We start from the raw sequence: 21,271 nt of genomic DNA, 5'->3' as shown, positions 1-21,271 counted from the left end.
AGTAGATGGAGGGAGGAAGGGATGGAGGGGAGAGTCAGCAGAGCAGGAAGTGAGTCTTAGCCCATCTGACAGGAGGGAAGAGAGCCAGGCAGGTGGTACTTACAGGCACAGCACAGGGCAGAGCAATGCCCCAGAGGCTGCTATCTGGAGCACAGGGCCTGCCATGTCATGCCCAACTCCACAGACCAGAGTCCACCCACACAGAGCAGAGACCAACCACACAGAGCAGAGACCAACCACACAGAGCAGAGACCAACCACACAGAGCAGAGACCAACCACACAGAGCAGAGACCAACCACACTGAGCAGAGACCAACCACACAGAGCAGAGACCAACCACACAGAGCAGAGACCAACCACACTGAGCAGAGACCAACCACACAGAGCAGAGACCAACCACACAGAGCAGAGACCAACCACACAGAGCAGAGGACCAACCACACTGAGCAGAGCCCACGGCAGGACCAGCCCCACAGAGCAGAGCCCCACAGAGCAGAGCTCAACCCCACAGAGCAGAGCCCATCCCCACAGAGCAGAGCCCAACCCCACAGAGCAGAGCCCAGCCCCACAGAGCAGAGCCCCACAGAGCAGAGCTCAACCCCACAGAGCAGAGCCCAACCCCACAGAGCAGAGCCCAGCCCCACAGAGCAGAGCCCAGCCCCACAGAGCAGAGCCCAACCCCACAGAGCAGAGCCCAGCCCCACAGAGCAGAGCCTAGCCCCACAGAGCAGAGCCCTACCCCACAGAGCAGAGCCTAGCCCCACAGAGCAGAGCCCAGCCCCACAGAGCAGAGCCCAACCCCACAGAGCAGAGCCCAGCCCCACAGAGCAGAGCCTAGCCCCACAGAGCAGAGCCCTACCCCCAGGCAGAGCCAGCCCCACGGCGGCCCTCCCCACGGCGGCCCACCCCACGAGCAGAGCCTAGCCCCACAGAGCAGAGCCCTACCCCACAGAGCAGAGCCCAGTCTCAGTACCAGAGCACAAGGCCTGCAATGAAGCTTAACAAGCCCCAGAGGCTACTGCTGGAGCTGGAATCAAAGGGAGGCTTGGCTAATAGATCTGATCATGGCCCTACTAGTGCTCCTCCCTCCAGCTCTATTCTCCTGGGCCTGGCTCACCACTAACCAGGAAACATGGCTCCACAGCTCCTCCCTCTCCCCTGGGTCTGGCTTACTGAGGCCCTACCTGAAAACTCCTGCCTGGATGGGCCGTAACAAATCACCTGAACATCTAATTCCACCGAGGCTCAACGGCAATGTGCTGCAGGGCATTATGGGGAGAGAGAGAGAGCGAGAGAAGAAAGCGATAGACAGAGAGAGAGACAGAGAAAGAGAGAGAAAGAGACACAGAGACACAGAGAGAGAGAGAGAGAGAGAGAGAGAGAGAGAGAGAGAGAGAGAGTGAGACAGAGACAGAAGACTAACAAAATATATAATAAACCTAGATAAGAATAAGTTACAATATATATTTAAAACATTTGACTATTTCCTATTCAATATTGACTGTAGTACAGTGAGTGTTCTTGAGGGCGAAATCTGTTGTTTGACATTGACGGCTAGCGTGATTAACTCAGAGACTAGCATGACTGGGGCCTGACAATCATTGACCCATTGAGGAGCAGAGTAATCCCTGAGGCTGAAGAGAATGCTAAACAGGAAGCCGCAGCCCCATCTTCAGATCCAGAGGCTAAGTGTGCACACACTCATGCATACACTATTGTGAAAGAGCTGACTGATGCTTTTCCACTCAGCATAAAGTCACTTTGAATCCTGAAAAAGCATATGGTCATTTTAACTGCATCAAATCAAATCAAGCTTTATTTATACAGCACATTTCAGAAATGGAATGCAACGCAACGTGCTTCACAGGAAAAAACTATGAAAATAAAAGCTGAAATATTTACCACACAACAAACATAAAATAAAATCCCAAAGAATGACAAAAACTGAACGATTAAAAGCACCCTAAGGAAAAGCAAAGCTAAAAAGATATGTTTTAAGATCTCTTTTATATATGTCCACAGTGTCGGCCCCCCTCAGGTTCTCTGGCAGGCTATTCCAGAGGCTGGGGCATAATAACTAAAGGCCTCTGCAGGCCTCTTAGAAGAATCTTAAAATGAATTCTAAAACTCAAAGGCGGCCAGTGCAGAGACCTTAAAACCGGTGTAATATGTCCTGTCCATCTGGTCTTGGTCAGTACCCGTGCTGCAGCATTCTGTATGTTTTGTAGTTGACCAATGGCTTTCTTGGGTAGACCAGACAGGAGAGCATTACAGTAGTCAAGCCTGCTTGTAATAAAATCATGGATGAGTCTCTCTGTATCAGCCTGAGAGAGAAACGGCTGCACCTTGGCAATGTTCCTCAGGTGGTAAAAAGCTATTTTGTTCACATTCCTAATGTGTGATTTGAAATTTAGTTCAGAATCTAAAATAACGCCTAGGTTTTTTTTTACCTGGTGTTATATCTTTATTGCCTGTGAATTAAAATGTGCGGCAGATTCTCTCTCTGTGCTTTGGCTCCAACAATAAGTACCTCGGAAGTTGTGAGCCATCCAACTATTTAAATCACTACTACAGTCTAATAATGTATCTGTGAACTGCTCTGAGTCCTCTCTCTGCTCAGCCTCTTGCCTGGTGTCTGTTAGTAACGTTACAATACCAGTGATCTGTTCTGAGACCCTACTGATCAGCATCTTGCCTGGTGTCTGTTAGTAACATTACAATACCGGTGATCTGTTCTGAGACCCTACTGATCAGCATCTTGCCTGGTGTCTGTTAGTAACGTTACAATACCGGTGATCTGTTCTGAGACCCTACTGATCAGCATCTTGCCTGGTGTCTGTTAGTAACATTACAATACCGGTGATCTGTTCTGAGACCCTACTGATCAGCATCTTGCCTGGTGTCTGTTAGTAACGTTACAATACCGGTGATCTGTTCTGAGACCCTACTGATCAGCATCTTGCCTGGTGTCTGTTAGTAACGTTACAATACCGGTGATCTGTTCTGAGACCCTACTGATCAGCATCTTGCCTGGTGTCTGTTAGTAACGTTACAATACCGGTGATCTGTTCTGAGACCCTACTGATCAGCATCTTGCCTGGTGTCTGTTAGTAACGTTACAATACCGGTGATCTGTTCTGAGACCCTACTGATCAGCATCTTGCCTGGTGTCTGTTAGTAACATTACAATACCGGTGATCTGTTCTGAGACCCTACTGATCAGGACATACTGAGGTGAGGCCTCAACATGAAGGCTGATACAGAAGCGCTAACCAGGTCAATATTTCAAAATAAAGTTTGGTCTCAGTTACTTGTGTGTAACAAATGTAGGAGTAAATCCGTTATGCTCACGGAATACCAATGCACTCATCTCCTTTACTTACTGTATAACCTACGTTTTATGTACACAAATGTTACTTAGAGAAGACAGTTGTCCTGTATTGTGACCCCTCATCCATCTGTTGTGGGTTAAAGGGGAATTTTACACCAAATAAATGTTCACGTGTATTTCTAGTCTCCAAATATCATAATTTACTGTACGGTTGCATCATAGCTATCGAAACACCCCGTCTGTAAAAAAGTTGCATAGCCTCGTCAAATCACCATACAAGACTTTGCACTTCGAACCTGCCCTTCTATGCCAGTGATTCTCAGAAAGCTGCACACTCTAGCTGACTCTACCTCTTGCTCTGTACAACCGACGGTGAGCGTGTAATTAAAATGATCTTCTATGTTTCGTAGAGCCCATGCCCGCGACGTTCAGGCCGTACCCTACCCAGGCCCAATTGCTTCTGTTCCGAAAACCAACATTTGAAATAACTGCATTAGTAAATCTATTCGCTGCTCCTCACTGTGTCACCCGCTCCCTGCAGGCTGCATGTGCTCTGTGTGTGTAAGCAACGGCTCCGCTTGGGCTGCTCAATGACGAGACATGAGAGCATCACTTTAAACTATGACAAAACTCAACAAACATTATTTTCTGTGAAATAATCTCTTTTGTGTTATATAACACAGTGCCACCGACGCATGTCGCTCCCGAGGACTGTGGGCTCTCGTTCTCCGAGGCCGACGTGAGTAAGATATTTAAGCATGTTAACCCTCGCAGTGCTGCCAGCCCAGATGGAATCCCTAGCCGCGTCCTCAGAGCACGTGCAGACCAGCTGGCTGGAGTGTTTTTCAGACATATCCCAGTCTGCTGTCCCCACTTGCTTCAAGATATCCACCATTGTTCCTGTACCCAAGAAAGCAAAGGTAACTGAGCTAAATGACTATCGCCCCGTAGCACTCACTTCTGTCATCATGAAGTGCTTTGAGAGACTAGTCAAGGATCCTATCACCTCCACCCTACCTGACACCCTAGGCCCACTTCAATTTGCATACCGTCCAAATAGATCCACAGACGATGCAATCGCCACTGCACTGCACACTGCCCAATCCCATCTGGACAAGAGGAATACCTATGTAAGAATGCTGTTCATTGACTACAGCTCAGCCTTCAACACCATAGTACCCTCCAAGCTCATCATTACGCTCGAGGCCCTGGGTTTGAACCCCACCCTGTGCAACTGGGTCCTGGACTTCCTGACGGGCCGCCCCCGGGTGGTGACAACACCACTTCGCTGATCCTCAGCACAGGGGCCCCACAAGGGTGCGTTCTCAGCCCCCTCCTGTACTCCCTGTTCACCCATGACTGCATGGCCATGCATGCCTCCAACTCAATCATCAAGTTTGTAGACGACATAACAGTAGTAGGCCTGATTACCAACAATGACGAGACAGCCTACAAGGAGGTAGTGAGGGACCTGAGAGAGTGGTGCCAGGAAAATAACCTCTCACTCAACGTCAACAAAACAAAGGAGCTGATCGTGGACCTCAGGAGACAGCCGAGTGAGCATGCCCCATCCACACATCGACGGGGCCGCAGTGGAGAAGGTGAAAAGCTTCAAGTTTCTCAGTGTACACATCTCTGATAATCTGAAATAGTCCACCCACACAGACAGTGTGGTAAAGAAGGCGAAACAGCGCCTCTTCAACCTCAGGAGGCTGAAGAAATTAAGCTAAGCCCCCTAAGACCCTCACAAACTTTTACAGATACACCACTGAGAGCATCCTGTTGGGCTGTGTCACCGCCTGGTACGGCAACTGCACCGCCCGCAACCGCAGGGCTCTTCAGAGGGTGGTGCGGTCTGCCCAAAGCATCACCGGAGGCACACTACCTGCCTTCCAGGACACCTACAGCACCTGATGTCACAGGAAGGACACATCAACCACCTGAGCCACGGCCTGTTCACCCCCACTATCTTCCAGAAGGCGAGGTCCATACAGGTGCATCAACGCTGGGGACAAGAGACTAAAAAACATCTTCTATCTCAAGGCTTCAGACTGTTAAATAGCCATCACTAGCTGGCTACTGCCCGGTTACTCAACCCTGCACCTTAAGAGGCTGCTCACCTTAATAATGGGACACTGGTCACTTTAATAATGTTTACATACTGTATTATTAATTTCATATGTATATACTGTATTCTAGTCATTGCCATCCTATTCAACTATTGCTGTGTATATACACTATTCTATCCAATGTATTCTACAGATATACTAAATATTCTATCCACATACTGTCCATTATGTCTATAATTTCTATAATTTCTATACATCCCATCACACATGTACACTACCTTTCCAAAGATTTGGGTTCACTTTGAGATGTCCTTGTTTTTGAAAGAAAAGCTATTTTTTTGTCCATTAAAATAACATAACATTTATCAGAAATATATTGTAGACATTGTTAACTATTGTAGCTGGAAAAGGCTGATCTATTTATGAAATATCTACATAGGTGTATTGTCACGATCGTCGTACGAACTGGACCAAGGCGCAGCGTACGTAGCGTTCCACATCTTTATTATAAAGTGAAACTTCAGCAAATACAAAACAATAAACGAACAAACGAAACGTGACGTTCTGGAGTGCTCACAGGCAACTACACAAAAAGAAAACAAGATGGCTGCCTAAAAATGGCTGCCTAAATATGATCCCCAATCAGAGACAACGATAAACGGCTGCCTCTGATTGGGAACCATACCAGGCCAACATAGAAATAAAACAACCTAGATCACCCACCCTAGTCACACCCCGATCTAACCAACATAGAGAATAAAATACTCTCTATGGTCAGGGCGTGACATGTAGAGGCCCATTATCAGCAACCATCACTCCTGTGTTCCAATGGCACGTTGTGCTAGCTAATCCAAGTTTATCGTTTTAAAAGGCTAATTGATCATTAGAAAACCCTTTTGCAATTATGTTAGCACAGCTGAAAACTGTTGTCCTGATTAAAGAAGCAATAAAACTGACCTTCTTTAGACTAGTTGAGTATCTGGAGCATCTGCATTTATGGGTTCGATTACAGGCTCAAAATGGCTAGAAACAAAGAACTTTCTTCTGAAACTCATCAGTCTATTCTTGTTCTGAGTAATGAAGGCTATTCCATGCGAGAAATTGCCAAGAAACTGAAGATCTCGTATAACGCAGTGTACTACTCCCTTCACAGAACAGAGCCAACTGGCTCTAACCAGAACAGAAAGAGGAGTGGGAGGCCCCGGTGCACAACTGAGCAAGAGGACAAGTACATTAGAGTGTCTAGTTTGAGAAACAAACGCCTCACAAGTCCTTCATTAAATAGTACCCACAAAACATCAGTCTCAATGTCAACAGCGAAGAGGCGACTCCAGGATGTTGGATGCTGGCCTTCTCGGCAGAGTTGCCCAACTTAATCTTTTCTTTTTATTGGCCAGTCTGAGATATGGCTTTTTCTTTGCCTTGTCACTGTTGACGTTGAGACTGGTGTTTTGCGGGTACTATTTAATGAAGCTGCCAGTTGAGGAGTTGTGAGGCATCTGTTTATCAAACTAGACACTCTAATGTACTTGTCCTCTTGCTCAGTTGTTCACCGGGGCCTCCCAATCCTCTTTCTATTCTGCTCTCTCTCTCTGTGACCCAAGCCTAACTACTAGTCTGCGTGTCCGTCTGAACATGCTTCTTATGCACATATGTGCAGTCAGTCATTATTTCATTCTCTTTTCCTTTCCTCCATTTTGTGATGTGGAGAGATGAGAACGTCCATAGCGGCAGGAGAGAGAGAAAATGCAAGAGAGAGCGAGAGAGAGACATGGAGAGAGAAAATGGGAAGCAACGGGTGTCTGTTAATTGAATGTGATTGCTCATTTTGCTTCAGCATTCCTCAGACTCTTGATGAAGCCAGCTGCCCTCTTCCTGCACTCTGCAGCACTGTGCTGTTGTATGTTATGTTCAGTGATACGATGATAGCCTAATACCTATAAGAACTATTTTATTAGCACAGAACTTCCAGTCCAGTTGAAACTAAGGCCCCCAGAGCTAAATCCAGGCCCTGTCTGAGTCATGTCAGGCCCTTGTCATTTAAAACTAATAGAAGTCACAGTATTTGGGTGAGCCTGGTCTGTAGGGAAACAGACATTAAAGCAGCAGCAGCAGCAGCAGGGCCTCTCTCTCAGGTCTCCATCCCCATTCTACCAGTTCTAGTGTCCACAACACCATGCAAAGCCCCTCATCCCCCAGTCACTACAATCAAGTGAGGGTCACACAGACAGCAAGAAACAAGCAAACTTGTTGAATGAGTAGTCTCTTCAGGTAGAGAAAGAAAACATTTAGAAACTAGACACAATGACTGACACGTGAAGATGTATGACAGTGTTTTCCACTAGCGCCGGCTGTCAGCTATACCGCCAGTTACACACTCATTTTCAGCTGTACAGTCAAATGTCTTTACACGGAGGGAGAGAGCACCATGCTCCTTCATTATCTATGTGAGTCAATTTGCATGTCCCATATAATGTCGAAATCGACATAGCCTATTGTTTTCTGGCACATTCATCTATTTTCTTTTGCGTGTTTCATATGCAGCCACGATGTGCTTGCACGTAGGCTTACTGTGCTTTGATTGACGAACAGTAAGCTTGACTAGTTTATAAATGGTGTTGAACTGACTGAATAAAGTCAATCTCATATACATCCTTGCCATTCATAAATCATACAACTTAGTTATATGTCCATGGTATCACATCGGGACATGTGAGCTAAAGATCTCTTTTGTAATTTCGATATGAAGTCCATCAGGACTTGCCAGACAGTGACGTTAAAGTGAGTAACTCGTCAGTAGCCTATCGAATTGCATCGGTAAGAGAGACGTTTATTTGGCTCCCTAATTTGCACACTGGTAGGCTTTTTGGCAACTATCTGCAGATAAATGATGAAAACATTCGATGAAGATGGTGAATCCTACTCACTGCAAGGGACAAAAGGTAGGCTAGTTGAGAGAGAGCCTCACTCTGGTCCAAAATACGATACAAAAAAACTGATTGAAATGTTTTAAAAGTCTATAACCATCGCCACCGCTGGGCTTGTTTCATTGCCACACAGCAGTGTGCTGGGCTTGTTTCATTGCCACACAGCAGTGTGCTGGGCTTGTTTCATTGCCACACAGCAGTGCGCTGGGCTTGTTTCATTGCCACACAGCAGTGCGCTGGGCTTGTTTCATTGCCACACAGCAGTGTGCTGGGCTTGTTTCATTGCCACACAGCAGTGAGCTGGGCTTGTTTCATTGCCACACAGCAGTGTGCTGGGCTTGTCTCATTGCCACACAGCAGTGTGCTGGGCTTGTTTCATTGCCACACAGCAGTGTGCTGGGCTTGTTTCATTGCCACACAGCAGTGTGCTGGGCTTGTCTCATTGCCACACAGCAGTGTGCTGGGCTTGTCTCATTGCCACACAGCAGTGTGCTGGGCTTGTTTCATTGCCACACAGCAGTGTGCTGGGCTTGTTTCATTGCCACACAGCAGTGTGCTGGGCTTGTCTCATTGCCACACAGCAGTGAGCTGGGCTTGTTTCATTGCCACACAGCAGTGTGCTGGGCTTGTCTCATTGCCACACAGCAGTGTGCTGGGCTTGTTTCATTGCCACACAGCAGTGTGCTGGGCTTGTTTCATTGCCACACAGCAGTGTGCTGGGCTTGTTTCATTGCCACACAGCAGTCTGCTGGGCTTGTTTCATTGCCACACAGCAGTGTGCTGGGCTTGTTTCATTGCCACACAGCAGTGTGCTGGGCTTGTTTCATTGCCACACAGCAGTGTGCTGGGCTTGTTTCATTGCCACACAGCAGTCTGCTGGGCTTGTTTCATTGCCACACAGCAGTGTGCTGGGCTTGTTTCATTGCCACACAGCAGTGTGCTGGGCTTGTTTCATTGCCACACAGCCTACTGCTTCAAAGGCATGTAAACCTGCCACAAACTAGGCTACTCAGATCTGTGTGAAATTCACCTCTTTGATATTCACCACAATGTTGGCTTGTCTGAGACCTCAGGCTTCTCACTCACTGGGTATTGATGAGTAGCCTACCAGTCAATGTTTCCATTGAACACGGCGGTCATGTTCAGGTTTCAAGTTCGTTTTTTCATCATATACACATGATATGCATGGAGTACACAGTGCAATGAAATGCTTACCTGCAGATTCACCTCTCGAAGTAGGGGGGGAAAGATGCCTCTTATACCAATAGCCTAGCAAGCAGGAAGTTGCCAATGACTACTACTGGAAAGAATTTACTCTATTCCATTGACTTCATAGCAAACAAAAATATTCCGCTTTTTACTGAGCTTGGTTTAACATATGTTCAGAGATTACTTTCAACCCCCCCAAAATAAATGGAAAGCCCACCTTTTTTTTATTTAGAAAATACATAAAAATAATGCTGCATTGAGGGTTCACTGCAGTCAGATATTATATCATTTCCAGTTCCAGACAGTACGGTAAACTGCATATTTACAAATCAGATATCATTACAAATAACCTAGAGGGAGATTTCTGCTGCTGCATTCAAAATATTGGTCGGCGTTAGCATTAGGCTAAGTGCTGAGAGAATAATGGCCAATGAGATTTCAAAATGCATCAACATCAAATTCCAGTTAATCATTCACCATGCCCAGTCATCGCCCTCCCCTCTTCTGCCCCCCATTAAACACAATTTATTAGTGGGGGAAAAGGAAGCGTTTAATGAAATCTTCAATTGAGTGTGTAAGCAGTTAGAGGAGTCTTCTCTCTCCAGTCATGGCTTACATCTGGCGACTGATGCACTTTGCAGAAACTAAGGCGAGTCAAGCCCTTTGAGTCACTGCAAGGGGAAACAATATTGCTACAATGCTACGTTTAACTACTAAAGGATTGTGAACAAATGTAGCTTGGCATGTCAGTGTATACGCTTGTTTAAAACCCATGGGCCGAATGAATCACTAGATTAACCCCTAACATTACATGAGATCCAACAATTAAAAGGATCAAGTGCGCTAAGTAAGAGCTTAAGCACATGTTACGCAAGTTAAGTCGATACAAACAGGCGGGGAATCTAAAAAGGAATCATACAATACCTGTAATAAATGAATCCTCTCTCTTTCTGGAAATCAGTGGTTTGTAATGCAATAACAGTAAACTCAACCACAATGACGTTCTGTCATAAAGGTCATGCCAGTCAGTTGGAGCAGAGGGGTTATCATATTATCACACAACTGAAATCCCAAGAACTGTCAGCTAATTAGTGAAAAGGCAGCATGAATGAATGCCACATTTTGTTAGCAGCAGCCACAAAAGGCTCAAGTGAATTCCGACCAAATAGCATACATATTTGGGGTAGCCTATGTTTTCTCACACACACACACACACACACACACACACACCACACACACACACACACACACACACACACACACACACACACACACACACACCACACACCACACACCACACACCACACACCACACACAGTCAAATAGTAACAACAACTCAAATCAGGGATGAGGGAGAACTGATAGAAAATAACCTACCAGTGCGTTCAATGTAGTCCACACACTTCTCAATGAACAAGGGGATTGGCCGGTCCGGGGTGACCAGGTTCTGTAGAGGAACACCAAAGTAATGGCTCTCCCAATTCCTCCGTGTGGGAGGGTACAAAGGCTTTGTGGGCTTGGATTTTGGCTGTGAATTGAAGGAAAACATAATAGCATCGTTTTCAAAACAAACTACAGAAATAAAGTTCATTCTTTCAATTTCAATTCTTCAAAAGAGTTGTCATTCTCCACAAGACTTAAGCTCTAATTGAAAAAGAAAAGTGTAAAACACCTTGCGAGAACTAACATTTTGTTCCCAGGTTTTTTTGTTAATGTTCTGTTGCCTGATTATCAAAGACAGCAAAATGTTCAAACAATGAGAGTATACTTACTGGCAGTGGTGCTACTGTAGTGAAAACAATTCAGGATTCTAATATATGAAGATTGGCTTTAAGCCAAAACATTTGTGTATGATTGTCCTGTTATGTGCAGACAAAATCATTTTACAAAATTAAGAATGAAGCAAGCTCCTTGAAACGTCACTGTGAGTGTGGACCTACTGTACAGTACTGTAGTGAAAATGTGAAGTGGACAGCTTTTATGGTCCAAATGGCACCCTATTCCCTATATAGTGCACTACATTTGACCAATGCCCTATGGTCTCTGGTCAAAAGTAGTACACTATATAGGGAATAGGGTGACAATAGGGTGACATTTGGGACATGCCTCAGTGCACTTCCTCCACACCCTGGGAACCCTGCCTTCCTCCAAATGCCTTTAACAGACCAGACTACAATACAGTGGGATGCCCAATTCTCCTCTCACTCCTCAACTATGGCGGTCATATTTAACCGTGATTATGTTGTCATTGCTTGTGTTATATCCCATGATAATTGCTAAGGAATGGGAGTGCATGCTTGTCCAGGAGAAAGTGATGTTGCAACATTCAACAGAAAGTACAAGTCACATTTACTCTCAGTGTTATAGTTCAAACATTGATTTTCTTCAATGCATGAGAGCAGACCATTCTGAATCTGTGTTATAGTAATCATGAGAGCAGACCATTCTGAATCTGTGTTATAGTAATCATGAGAGCAGACAATTCTGAATCTGTGTTATAGTAATCATGAGAGCAGACCATTCTGAATCTGTGTTATAGTAATCATGAGAGCAGACCATTCTGAATCTGTGTTATAGTAATCATGAGAGCAGACCATTCTGAATCTGTGTTATAGTAATCATGAGAGCAGACCATTCTGAATCTGTGTTATAGTAATCATGAGAGCAGACCATTCTGAATCTGTGTTATAGTAATCATGAGAGCAGACCATTCTGAATCTGTGTTATAGTAATCATGAGAGCAGACCATTCTGAATCTGTGTTATAGTAATCATGAGAGCAGACCATTCTGAATCTGTGTTATAGTAATCATGAGAGCAGACCATTCTGAATCTGTGTTATAGTAATCATGAGAGCAGACCATTCTGAATCTGTGTTATAGTAATCATGAGAGCAGACCATTCTGAATCTGTGTTATAGTAATCATGAGAGCAGACCATTCTGAATCTGTGTTATAGTAATCATGAGAGCAGACCATTCTGAATCTGTGTTATAGTAATCATGAGAGCAGACCATTCTGAATCTGTGTTATAGTAATCATGAATCAGAATGCCTACCTTTTTAGGTTCCTTTGTCTTTGGCGTTTTCTTCTTTTTCTTCTTCATGTCATCCTGCTCTGGATCGGAGGTGATGGCAGGGTTGTCTATCCCTCCCTTCCAGGGGTCCGCAGGGGACAGCAGGGGGTCTTCCTCACTGCCCCGATGGGCCCTGCCCTTCTTCTTCTTCTGCATGGCCGGCCCAGACTCATCATCGCTGACGTCGGAGTGGACACGTCTGTGGTACATCTTGGTTTTGCTGAAGAGTATTTTGGAGCGGTGCTTATACTTGGAGGGCCTCCTGCTGGCCTGCGCCTTGTGGTCGAAGCCGTTCTCCTCGTCCCCGTGTAAGACGTGAAGCCCCTCAAACGAGTTGCGCATTTTGAGGGTCCTGCTGTGGGTGTCCTCCGGGACAGCGTAGATGTTGTCGGTAAAGCCCTTTGATTTCAGGAGAGTGTCTACGGGGTCTGCGTAATTGTCGGACGCCTCGACGTCTTCACCTTGGGCCATGGGGCTGCGTTGTCGTCTGTTGCTCCTCATTCCAGCCTCGATGGTCTTCAGGAGATTGGGGTCCAACTTCTTGACATTGGGCTTGGATAGTATAGGCTTGGGTCTAACCGGGGGAGGCACTCTGTGGTTGCGCTCTTGGTCACCGATAGGTGTGCTATGGACAGGGTACTCGTTCCCCTCCAGATCGATCCTGCACTTTCCACGTTCGCTAAGCGTTGGAAGAAGCTGCACGTCGTCCCCGATGGGGCTGTAGGGCGGAGGAGCCTCGGTGTCGTCCTCTGAGTCAGGGTAGTAACTGTAAGCAGGGGAATGGCTGTGGGGAGACTGGGGGAAGACATCTTCACTCGCACCCGTGCAGTCTCGAGAGCTGTCAAACATGAAGGCGCTCTCGATGCTGCTCTTCTTCTCTAGCACCTCGTTGAAGAACGGCGTGAAGACTTCTGTCTGACGATGGTACTGAGACAGAGAGTAGAGAGCTGTGAATTTGGCGGTTATCTCTGTAGCGATGTGCTCCCCTTCAGTCATGAGGTCTTTGATTGGGTCATTCTCAAAGAAGTCTGCTTGACTGTCTGTGACGGCCACCATTTGAACAGGGATGACATCTTGGACCTCTGCCAGGAAAGCTCTGAGCATCGCCATGGAGGACTTGCGTTTTGCTGAGTAGACCAGGATGTATCCATGGACGAGCTCGTCCTTCCTGATTCCGATGGAGGAGTGGTAGGAGAGGACAGTGACCTGTATTCTTCTGCGACTGTCGCCGATGATTTTGTTGAGGATCAGAGTGTTACTTTGGCCAGGTTGCCCAGCGCTGCAGGAATGTGAATCCAGGAAAGGTGAGAGGATGAGGTCTACGCTAAATGGATCCCCACACACAGCACACATAACAATCCTCAAGTCGGTCTCTGACATGTCTTTTATGGACGGCAGAGGGCTCATCACATCAAAGTTGTGCTTTAGTCCTTCTAATACTCCTCTGAGAGCCTGTTTAATTTGGAACTCGTTAAACTTCCGTGGAAAGGTAGCAGAAGGTATATCTACAAAGGTGCACTGTAGCTTATTTGCAAGCTGTTGGCCCTGATGCCTTAAGATAGGCATATTTTTGCAAACGTTGTCTCTCTGATTTGCTAGAATTAGAATGAATGGCAATGGCGGAGCGTATCTCTCCCTCCTGTTCTGTGCAATCTCTGCCCTGATTCGCCCTACGCAGTCGCCAATACAATTTAGCGACTCTATGGAGCTGAAAACACAGAAGATTCCGTGAGGTTTGAAGGTCGACGCCCACATATGGCTAAAGAGCAACGTTGAGTTGACATCAACAGGCAGAAGCTCCAGTTCATAGATTTTCCCATCCAGGGTGTACTCGTCGTCTGTGGACTGGGCTCGGATTTCATTTGCAAGTTCTTGTGCGAGACCCTCCCTTCCCAAGAGACACAAATTGACTTTATCAATGTTGGCACTGTTATAGTAGAGATTAGAGCGACTGTGGTCCAGCTGAACTAGCCTGTTAGCCAGTACCTGCTCGACATTCATGTCAACGCAGCTCTGTCCGCTCAGACACGTCTCCTTCGTGGGGTGGTAGACGAACCCGATGTGCTTGAGAAGAAGTGACTCCCTGTCCGGGGCCAGTTTCTGCAGGGCTCTGTATCTGGGCTCCTCGTTAAGCACAGTGTGGATCTCGCTCATTTTGTCACAGCTTGGGGTGGCGTTTAAATCAAGGTCATAAAACAGCTCTGCATGTTCAAAAAGCATTTCCTGAAATTCCTCTTTGGCCCTTTCAACTATTTCCTGCTGATGCTGGCTATAAACATCCCTGTGATCAGATTCACTGATATACTTGTAGGCCTCGTCCTCCATGACAAAACACATGACCTCTTCCCAGGGTTGTCCAGGGTTGATGAAATGGACTCTATCTAATGTCTTCTTGAATCTATTCTTCATTTCTAACCGCATTTTCTCTGAGAACAGATGCTGGACATGGTTCTGAAAAATCTTCTCCCCTTCCAACGTTTTGAGGAGATCAAAGGGCACTCTTCTGTCGTTGACTTTGTCAATTTGGTCCGTCTCATCCCACGGAGTGTGCTCCAGCACCACAAACCAGAAATGAAACTCAGCCCTACTCTTCAAGATACTTTGAGCCTCCGACCAGCTCAGGTTCTCGAGTTCTTCCAAGTTGTTGAGCAAGTTATTGAGAATTTTTGGCAGGCTCGAGAAGTATTCTTCCCTCCTTTTCCTGATATGTTCCTGCTTCAGCTGTTCAATGTGCTTGTTGAGGGTGTTTCTAGCTTTTCGGGTGCCTTCCAAGTTGATGTATTCCTCATAGTCGGGGTGGTTTTTCAACATGTTACTCACTGTTTTCCAACTTGTGTGATAATCTCTGACGGTTTGTACAATCCTCTTTTCAAACTTGTCGGACACTGTGGCTACTAACTGTCTCTGAACTTTATAGGCCTCCAAATAAGGAATGATTTTGGGTTTGCCTCGTGGTTTGTCCATCTGCTGGGTCAACGCGTTAAAACACAAGTCTACATTGATTCTAGATCGAGCTGACGTTTCTACCACCAGGAGGTTCTTTTTGCTTGCAGCGAACACCTGAAGATCCCTTAGATACTGCTCCATGCACTCGTCACATTTAGTTGCAGCAATGACGATGGGCTTTTTCGATTTGACCATTTGAGAATAAAGGCTGTTGACAAATTTCATCTGATCCTCAAATTTCCTATTGCAGCCTTTGCTCACGTCTATGCACAATAAAAAACCATCAATGTTCAGTTTCCCATCAGCCATCTGCTTCTGATCAAAATCCTGCTCCAGGCCAAGCTGGTCAGTGCAAATGTACATCAGCTTCTCAGCAGACTGTAGCTTGGAGGCTGCAGCCCTTTTAGTATAGGGCTGCAGGTTTGTGCTGCGATGTGGCAAGAAAGTCTGATCATCAATGAACTCTGTTTGTTCAATGATTTGAATTTTACACTCGAGCCCGTCATCGCTTCGGTGTGGCACTTCACCCCAGTAGAGGAAGTGATCATTGTTCACCACGCGACCTCCAAAGTCAATTGTGCTCAACACAGACGTGTGCTCAGTGTAGTAACCGTCAGCGTTGGAACACACATATCTGTTGCATAGGCAGGACTTGCCCACGCCACAATTGCCCTTCTCCTTCTCTGTCCCTGAGAGGCCGACAACACTGACAGCATATGTTGGGGGGCGTGCCTCCTTGTTCTTGGCCATTATATTCCCCCTGTCATTGCTTTGTCAATTTCAAGAAAGGTTTCTACCAGCACAGCTATCATTCCACTCCAATTGGTTAGATAGGGTGGTGGTGCACATTCATGGCTTTCTCCCTTTAGTGGTGAATCCCTCTATCCTCCTAGATCCTCGAGCTGGGATAGGGCAACTGGTTCTCCATTATTATGACCTCCCTGAAAAAGAAAGAGTGCATAATTGAACTACACACACATAGGAACACAAAAAACAGATCATATAGGCCTAATATGGTCTGCGTACCAAATGACACCCTATTCCCTTTATAGTGAACAACTTTTGCAAACAGTCCACAGGACTAATGATAAAATCTGAACAGTTACAGTAGGCTATTTCCGCTCTAGAGACTGTCAATCATATGAGGCAATAACCTACAACAGAGGTTAACCTGCTAAATAAAATGCGATAACCTGCAAATAAAAATGTTGATAAATCCTGTACTATCTGTAGGAGTGTAACAAATAAGTTCCTTGTTCAGTGTCAGTTACTCTTTTCATGAGTAATTTCCCCCCAGATATTGGCCATTCCATTAAAAAAACTCCCTTTTATCCAATTTATGCAGAAGATAAAAAATGTTATGCAACTTCAGACTTGGAGGCAGTGACCTAGAAATAATGAAAAAAAGCGTAATGAGACAAGATCATAATTTACTTATTTATCAAATCCCAGAAACCTACTATTCATCATCATTCAATATAGATTACATTTCAGTTTACTCCAGCAATACTATTGTTGCAGATGTTACCAGAGAACTATTGCACCTGCCATTATTGAACCTTTTGACAACAATACTGGCTATTATATGTTGCACTTCGCATGTTCGTCAGCTAAGAATCATGCAACACACCCCATCATAATGACATCTTAAAAAGCAAACAGTCCAGTTTTGACGTCCGATTTATAATACTGTAGTTACACCGGTCCCACATTTTTGGATTAAACTGGAATTTAGCTATTGCATATCTACTGCATTTTTTGTTATTATCGAGATGTGTGACTAGTACTGCCCAGGTGAGAAGGTAGCCTATCACTAGCAAACCACTGTAGTACCTGGCTGTTCTTACGTTTCTTTCCGGTCTGCTACGTTCTGAACGGTGCGCCCGTCTAAACCCCGGTCATTGATTAATGATAATGGTATTCAACCAACAATGTCATTGCCAGGGAGGCATACCATGAAAACTAAAAAGCAATCCTCTACCACGAGATGTAGAGGTTATTCAAAAGCACGACGCTGCTCTGGACAACTTGTCAGAAACAATTATCATCTTGCAACAATCTGAGGTTCATTAGTTAGCTAGCTAATGTACCTGTCCTAGCTAGCTAACATTAACTGCGTGCGAACTATCAAGCAAGAAACGTCCAGCAAGTGAAACTGTCACACTTCCAATTAGGTTGCTAGCAAACGTGGTTTGCTTTATCTGCATATGGTTACAATTATAATAACCCATGCAATAAAAGGTTACGTCTGGCTATGCCATTGTATCAGAACTATGACAATGATAACCCCATCATCAATGGCATTTGGTTGGAAGAATGACTTGTATAGCCAACTCAAGGGCCTAAGCTAAAATCGCTTGCTTCCAGAGTAGTCTCAGGCTGAGCTTAGCCCACTAGCTAGCTGTAGCTAACACTGCCTAGTTAGTTAGCGAAATAGTGGTAGCTGGTCGAACAATAATACATTTCACTCAGCGCAAAATACAAACGAATGACCTTGCCGGAATATTTCGTTACCTCCCTTGATCCTTAACTGAAAAAAATTGAATTTATTTGACACAGACAATTTTATCCAGGATGTAGCTAATGAAGAAATTCGATTCAGTCCATTCCAAATACATTCCCCTACCTAACATGGTCGCTCCCAGCTCCGAGACCACGAAAAAAGGTAGCATTCCAAGTGTATTATTTTACTCCAGCAAATTCTATTTATCAACGGCTCGCGCACTGCAATTCACGGGGAACGTTCCGTTTATCCTCTTTCTATTCCAAATGTGTTTGTTTTTATATATTTTGTTTAATTGGTGGTATGCGTGTAATCGGAGACCTGCTCCCTCCTCTCTCTCTTATCCCAGTCAGTAATGGCGACTGATACATCCTGCTCTCACCCACTCTCTCTCTCTCTCTCTCTCTCCAGTAACTTTTCCATTAGGGCTCAAAGCAGGGGCGCGATGCTCGCGCATGGTTGCTATGTAATTGTGTGAATTAATCATGTCTGGAAATAGTATTAGCTAACGCCTGAATATTTGGTGGCTTATTTTTGTGATTGTGATTAGAGACCAGTGATTAGGGATCATGTCCAAGAGATGGCACATTGTCAACCAGAATAAACATTTACGTAGAGAATGTAATAACCTACATTGTTCAATAGTGCATAAGCTTGGACTATCTAGTTTTGCAAATACAGTAGGCTACTGACACATCTTTGTTGTTACGTTGTAGTGTGGAGCCAAACCAAGTTATTACATGGTTATAACAAGTTTATTACAGGGAAATGCACATCTGAAAGAAGCCATCTGAAGAATTTCAGTAACATTCATGTGAATTACAATAATATTTCATGAGGGTTTTATATGACAGACAAACCTAGTTTTTGTTAATAAATATAGTGTACAGTTCTCTGGAGAAATGCAACGGCAGGTTTTTAATACTACACAATATGCTGCTCACCCTAAGGCCTTTACTTTCAATGCTCCGCTAGTGGATTCTAGGCAGATTTGCAAAACCTTGTTTGTTAATCTCTTGCTTTTATCTTGATTTAGAGGGAAGGGGGAATCCCTACAGCTTGTCTCTCACTCAACCATAGCCTACATTTCTACACATTTTTTACACTGTTCTATACACATTAGTGTCTTCTGTTGAAATTCATTGTAGAATACATTTCAACCTGATTTGGTTCTATCCAGGAGGTAGAATTCATTTCAACCTGATTTGGTTCTATCCAGGAGGTATAATTCATTTCAATCTGATTTGGTTTTATCCATTAGGATTGACAGAGCCCTAGTAGATAAACTATACATATGCAATGATGGTACATGATGATGTTCAACTTACATGTTGTAATGTGCATGTAAAATATCTGCATCAAGCATCTTATGCAAAAATGTGATAGGAAGTAAGTTTATGAGTGGATTGATTGTTGTATCAAAGAAAGTGTGTCCCTCACAACTGACAGACACAAAGTTATCAACCCTTTTATACAAGCCTTTTCTATATTGAGTTGGAAATCCAGACATCGCTGTGCTGTTTTATTGTCAGTCATCATAATGCAATAGCCTTTAGCAGTGAAGCTGAGAGTCCAAGCTCCATTGTCTGGGTCTGTTTTGGGCTCAGCTGTCCCACTGCAATTGTTGCGACACAAAACACCAGGGACGAGCAGGAAGGCTGAGGGAGCTTTGTCCAATTGTTTGTGTCGGTTAAGTGTTCATATTTTCATGTTATCCTTCAAACTAAAATCGTGTTTATAATAGTTCTATGCACTGTTGTTGTGATGATGGCACACTGAAACAGAGTGTAAATATTATAGTGAGAGTGGGCATTCTCTCCCAACCAAAGCTGAATGGTGGAGAGAAAGTGGGAGTTGTTTCACACAGGATCCCAGTCTTCTGGGTTGGCACTTTGCCATCTGTCAATATGAACAGGAACAAGGCATTGGAATCAGAGCCTTAGTTGAACCTTTATTTAACTAGTTAGTTACAAACTTAACAGACTCAGAGCCAAAAGGCTCACTGCCTCTCTCTCTCACTCTTTCTATCTCTCTCTCTTTCTCTCTCTCTCTCTATCTTTTTCTCTCTCTCTCAATTTTTTTTCTCTCTCAGTGCTTTGCAGCTTACATGTCAAAGGTCAATCAATATAACTTTCACACAGTGTCATCAGTGTCATTGTTGTCACAAGTGATGTAGTAAAAAGAGGAAGCAACGTATTTATTAGCCAATGGTTTAATTCAAATCAGTTCCAAGAGAAGACTATGTGTGAGGTTGCCATGCCATGCAAGTGCAAAGCTCGTGATGGAACAACAACAACCTGTAAATAGATGTGATGATTCCTAGCAACAGACAGTAGTGTGTTCTCATCTGATGTAAGTGTTGGTTGAGAGTCTCAACTATTGGTCCTTACACCCTCCTTGTCCTCAGAACAACAAGGTAATTGCCTTCTCTTTTAGCTACCCTGCACGATCAGTATAGTTTGAGTCTACCTGCCAACCTGACTCAGGGGTGTGAATACTTATTTAAATGGGATATTTCTGTATTTCAGTTTCAATAGATTGGCAAAAGATTCTAAAAACATATTTTAACTTTAACATTGTAGGGTATTGTGTGTAGATGTTTGAGAGAAAAATATATATTTAATCCATTTTGAATTCAGGCTGTAACACAACAAAATGTGGAATAAATCAAGGAGTATGAATATTTTCTGAAGGCACTGTATAAGTAAGTTGACATTTTCGTTGTCTTGTAGTTGTTATGAAACACTCATGTACTGCTTATGAATGTGTTATGTATGGGTTATAAATGTATGAAGTCCTATACCCTTTAAATAACCGTTCATTCTGCTTTTGGCCCTCTTCATGTCAATGATGCGGAGTGGTGTTATCATAAGGAACCATAAGAATTAATTCCTCTTTGAGCAAAAACTAGTTGGGTTTTCCATGCGCAACAGGGTTGTCACGCCCTTACCATAGAGAGCCCTCGGTTCTCTATGGGGTTTAGGTCAGAGTGTGACTAGGGGGGTGTTCTAGTTTTCCTAGTTCTATGTTGGTGAGCTTGGTATGGTTCCCAATTAAAGGCAGCTGATTATCGTTGTCTCTAATTGGGGATCATACTTAAGTTCTCCATTGTTCCCACATGGGTTGTGGGATATTGTTTGTGTTAGTGTGTTTTGGGCACTACGACGTCACGTTCTTTGTAAGTTTTGTTGTTTTGTAGTTTCACTTTGTTA

General features: G+C 44.5%; 1 protein-coding gene across 1 annotated transcript in view; it reads right to left on the bottom strand.

Annotated features, from left to right (window-relative positions):
• The window catches only part of LOC106611209 (rho GTPase-activating protein 5), an 80,125-nt gene extending 61,670 nt beyond the window's left edge, over window positions 1-18,455 (bottom strand). Inside the window, exons 1-3 of the mRNA XM_082955737.1 lie at window positions 18,183-18,455; window positions 12,593-16,497; window positions 10,914-11,064 (exon numbers count right to left, since the gene is read on the bottom strand). Coding sequence (XP_082811863.1) covers window positions 10,914-11,064; window positions 12,593-16,306 — 3,865 coding nt within the window. The 5' untranslated portion in view covers window positions 16,307-16,497; window positions 18,183-18,455. The remainder of the gene's footprint in view (window positions 1-10,913; window positions 11,065-12,592; window positions 16,498-18,182) is intronic.
• Window positions 18,456-21,271: the final 2,816 nt, after the last annotated feature.

The sequence above is a fragment of the Salmo salar genome, chromosome 09, assembly GCF_965601325.2.
Source record: "Salmo salar chromosome 09, fSalSal1, whole genome shotgun sequence".
Classification (NCBI taxonomy): domain Eukaryota; kingdom Metazoa; phylum Chordata; class Actinopteri; order Salmoniformes; family Salmonidae; genus Salmo; species Salmo salar.
Note: the sequence above shows the minus strand (reverse complement) of the source record. Positions and strands in the feature narration are given on the sequence as shown.